General features: G+C 60.3%; 1 protein-coding gene across 1 annotated transcript; it reads left to right on the plus strand.

Annotated features, from left to right (window-relative positions):
* The first annotated feature begins 292 nt into the window (after positions 1-292).
* LOC131571806 (PHD finger protein 7-like) lies at positions 293-2,568 on the plus strand. Its single transcript, XM_058824575.1, is given in 10 exon segments — positions 293-335; positions 660-751; positions 837-938; positions 1,247-1,371; positions 1,448-1,621; positions 1,623-1,661; positions 1,663-1,806; positions 2,021-2,134; positions 2,281-2,418; positions 2,556-2,568. Coding segments are annotated over 10 exon segments (984 nt in total).
* Positions 2,569-4,549: the final 1,981 nt, after the last annotated feature.

The following is a 4,549-nucleotide window of genomic DNA, read 5'->3' on the forward strand; positions in this document are numbered from 1 at the left end:
ACCTTGGGGCTCTGGGCCTGTGCTGCAGGCTCACCTGCCTCTCCCTTCCCAAAATCACAGAATCAGCGGAGGAACAGCCAGAGGACACTGCAGTGTTCCTCAAGGCGACGACGGGAGGAGAAACAGACAGGAGCAGGGCTCACGCAGGCCTGAGCAGGGAGTAGAGGCCTCGTGGCTCTGGGCCTGTTCTGCAAACTCCCCCCCCTCCCTTCTTTCTCCCATAGAGAGAGAGGAACAGCACCTCGAAGTGACCACGTCCCTCGAGGAGATAGACTCAATGTAGACAGCCGCCATGTCTGGCAGCAAGCAGGACGGCACTGGTGCCAGGGAGCCAGGTAAGGGCAAAGCAGCCCTCTGACAGCCTGGCCCAGGGGCTCTTGTGGTAGCAGGCAGCGTGGGGATCAGAGCAGAAGCAGGGGGAGGGAGGAGCTGCTCGGCCATGCTGGGGCTGGGAGCCTCATTCCTGCCCAAGTGGGGCCCAGCTGGGCCAGGGGGCAGCTCCTGGGACAGCCGTGCCCACAATGGCCCCTGCTCTGCAAGGCCTCCAGCCCTGCCCATCAGCCAGGCAGGGACAGAGCAGCCTTGGGGCCGATGCTGCTGCAGGTTCAGAGCCCCGCAGAGCTGCTCATGCCCGGTGCCATTGGCTCTGTCCCCTGCAGCCTGCATGCTGTGTCGCCGTGCCGAGGCTGACCCGGACATGTGCGGTGACAAACTGCAGAAGGGTGGGCTCTGTGCCCACGTGTTCTGCATGGTGAGTGGCTCCGGGCGCTCCCTCCACCTTTGCAATGGGCAGCTCCTGCCGCCCTCTCCTCATCAGCTTCTCCCCTTGGCTGCAGTTCTTCGCCACTCTACTATTTCAGCAAGAGACGGACCGCGGGGGACTCATGGGCTTTCTCCCTCGAGATCTCCTAATTGCAGTGCGGCGGGCGGCACAGAAGGTGAGAGCCTGACAAGAGCAGGGAGATTTGTGCCTGGCGAGGTTTGCCAGAGCTTAGCCCAGACTGCAGGAAAGAAAGGCCGGCCCAACAGCTGGGACAAAGTCTGGCTCCCAGCAGCTCTGGCACAGAGGCCCTGCCACAGGAGCCTCCCTCCTCCAGCTGGCGGCTCTGTGGGCTGGGAGCCGGCAGTGGCCACGTCCTGCGCCCTGCCTGAAGCCCTGGGGCTGCCCGGGGAGGCCTCGAGGCTGCTGCTGCTGCTGCTGCTGCTGCTGCTGCTGCTGCTGATGCAGCTGCTTGGCTCTTTCCAGCGCTGCTGCGTCTGCGGCCAGAGCGGGGCAACCATCATGTGCTGCAGGGAGCACTGTGACAGATGGTTCCACCTGCCCTGTACCAAGGAGGGCGGCTGTGTCAATGTATACGTTACTCCATTCAGGTACCTCATCTCTCTTTATGGCCACCCCTGGGGAATGATCCAGCATTTCTCACTTTCCCCATCCCTTTGCCCCCAGCTCTTTCTGCCCTGAGCACCGTCCAGAGCAGGTGGTAGAGGCGACTCCTGAGCCGGACACCGTTTGCCTCATCTGCCTGGAGCCTGTGGAGGACAGAAAGACCTTCACAACCCTGGTGTGCCCAACGTGCAAAAGGACCTGGTTCCACAGGGACTGCATCCAGGTAGGAGCCCTCCCCTCAGCCCCGGGGCACAGCAGGTGCTCAGCAGCAGCAGCAGGGCCTCACTCACCCTGCCTGTGTTTGCCCTGCAGGGACAGGCCTTGCGCGCTGGTGCTATGTATTTCCAGTGCCCCCTGTGCAGAGACAGTGGGGAATTCCCTGTTGAAATGTTCATCCTGGGGATCCGAGTCCCCTTCAGGTTGGTGTCCTTCTGCCTGGCCCACCAGCCAGGAGGGTGCAAGTGCTGTGCTGTGCCAGGCCCTGCCCCAGGAGCCCTGGCCCTGCTCTGTCCCGTGAGTCTGGGCTTCAGCTTCACCCCCAACTTGGAAAAGTGCTGGAGAAAGAGCTGGGACACCCCGGACCTCCGTGAGGGAGCGCAGCAGAAATTCATCATCTCTTCCTTTCTCCATCAGACAGCCAACATGGGAGGACAACGATGCCTTCGCAGATCTAGGAGTGAGGCACGGCCAGTGCAACGCCAGGGATTGCCTTTACCCCGGAGGCAGGGAGGAGGCAGAGGAACAGGGGTAAGTTGGGAAGCTGCACCTGGGGCTCTGCAGGGAACCTGTGTCTCGGCAAGGGCTCAAAGTGGGAAGAAGCAGAAGCGCTTGGCTAGACAACCACGTGCTGGTACACTTTGTTCTCAGTGCTATGAGCTTGTTTGCCTCCCCAGGCCCTGGCAATTGCTCCTGTGCTCCTCCTGTGCTGCTGAGGGCACCCACAGGCGCTGCTCTGGCCTGAGGAACAGCACACAGAGATGGGAGTGTGACAGCTGTGCTGGGCTCGGAACATGTATGAGTCAAAGTCCCCGGTGTCCCTGGGCTGGGGGCAGTGCCCAGGCCGGGCTTGGCAGAGCACAGCATCCACTGCTGGAGGGCTGGGGGCACTGCTCTGGCCTGGCCTGGCCGGGGCCTGGGTGATCTTTGACATTCCTGCTTGCCCTTACAGCCTCCAGGGATGAGTCAGAGCTCAATGGCCCCAGGCCGGCCAGACAGTCAGGACTACAATCTGCTCATGGCTGGTCAGAACCTGAGGCTATCAGCCCCAGCTCCCACAGCCCTGTGCCATTGGTGCTGGTTTCCCCACCTCCATCTCCAGAGACGGGCAGCCACAGCAGGCCCCAACACGCAGCATGGCAGCAGGCGCTGCCATCTTCCTCACTGGACACCAGCAGCATCAGCAGATCAAGGGCAACGTGCAGCACGTCCCCTGACCCTGAGGACAGGGTCCATTCCAGACGTGCTGGGCCCGGCCGCAGGAGAAGCTCCTCTCGCCGGCAAAGTTGCGCCCAGAGTCCACCTGTCCGGTCCAGGAGTCGCCGTGACAGGAACAGTAGGACAGGGCCAAGGGCTGAGAGGCCCAAGCAAAGGGAGACACCATCACAGACATCCCCCAGACGCAGGCGCTCCCGCCAGCAAGGCTGGGCCCAGAGTCCACCTGTCCGCTCCAGGAGTTGCCATGACAGGAACAGAGGGACAGGGCCAAGGACTGAGAGGCCCAGGCGAAGGGAGACATGGTCAGGGCCATCCCCCAGACGCAGGCGCTCCCGCCAGCAAGGCTGGGCCCAGAGTCCACCTGTCCGCTCCAGGAGTCGCCGTGGCAGCAGCAGTGGGACAAGGCCAAGGACTGAGAGGCCCAGGCGTAGGGGGACATGGTCCGGGCCATCCCCCAGACGCAGGTGCTCCCGCCAGCAAGGCTGGGCCCAGAGTCCACCTGTCCGCTCCAGGAGTTGCCATAACAGGAACAGAGGGACAGGGCCAAGGACTGAGAGGCCCAGGCGAAGGGAGACATGGTCAGGGCCATCCCCCAGACGCAGGTGCTCCCGCCAGCAAGGCTGGGCCCAGAGTCCACCTGTCCGCTCCAGGAGTCGCCGTGGCAGCAGCAGTGGGACAAGGCCAAGGGCTGAGAGGCCCAGGCAAAGGGAGATATGGTCAGGGCCATCCCCCAGACGCAGCCGCTCCCGCCAGCAGCGCCGGGCCTTGACTCAAACTGTGCGGTCCAGGAGTTGCCAGGACAGGAGCAGGAGGACAGCAGCGAGTGCTGAGAGGCCCAAGCGTAGGGGGACATGGTCAGGGACATCCCGTAGGAGCAGCCGCTCCCACCAGCGACATCGGACCTCAACTGGGACCTCCAACAGCAGCACGTAGCGCCGTCATCTTTTCTTTCTAGGCCGTGTGTTCCTTGCCGGAAGTGAAGGTGAGAACGGTCAGTGCAGGGACCCTGAGATGTGCAGCTCTGTGGGCAAACCCTATTAGCTCTTGATGTTTCTACTGGCAGGAAGAAGTCTGGGCTAAATACCTTGATTTCTGTGTAACTGTATTCAGTGAAAAGTCACTTAAAGATGTGGCTAATTAGAAAGGACTCTTGTTCCTGCCTTTAGACTTCAACCTCAGATGTTTCCCCACTGCCTACCCTTGATAATGAACCACTCCTTAATGGGCTTGGATATGCTTAGGGAGACATTCAGAGCAAGGTGGCTCTTAGGGAAGCTGTGTCCGAAAAGGACGTGTGCTGTGTTGCTATCCTTGAACAATCTCATTTCAGTAAAGCCAAAAGAAGAAGAAAGAGAGTGAGACATTGCCTCATGTGTCTGAAGACAACTCCTACACCATTGCTGCGGAATTGAAAGAGGCCTTTCAAAGAACAAACCAGAATAGACGGTATTTCCTCCGTCTATTCTGGTTTATTCTTTGAAAGACCTTCAAAGAACAAACCAGAACAGACTGAGGAAATACCCTGGGACAAAGAGGATGCACAGGACTCTGCCCCAGATGACCATTTGGGACCTTTGCCTGAGGATGACGCAGCTCAGGAGACGAGTTACTTCAAGTTTTCTTTCTTTGGAGTCACAGAGGAGCTGGGCATCAAAGAAGGTAACAGCAGAACCCATCTAACAGTGCCATTGCTAAGGAAGAGCTTCTGGCAGGCACTGTAGGGCAATA

Source organism: Ammospiza caudacuta, unplaced genomic scaffold (assembly GCF_027887145.1).
Source record: "Ammospiza caudacuta isolate bAmmCau1 unplaced genomic scaffold, bAmmCau1.pri scaffold_39, whole genome shotgun sequence".
In the NCBI taxonomy this organism is placed as follows: Eukaryota; Metazoa; Chordata; class Aves; order Passeriformes; family Passerellidae; genus Ammospiza; species Ammospiza caudacuta.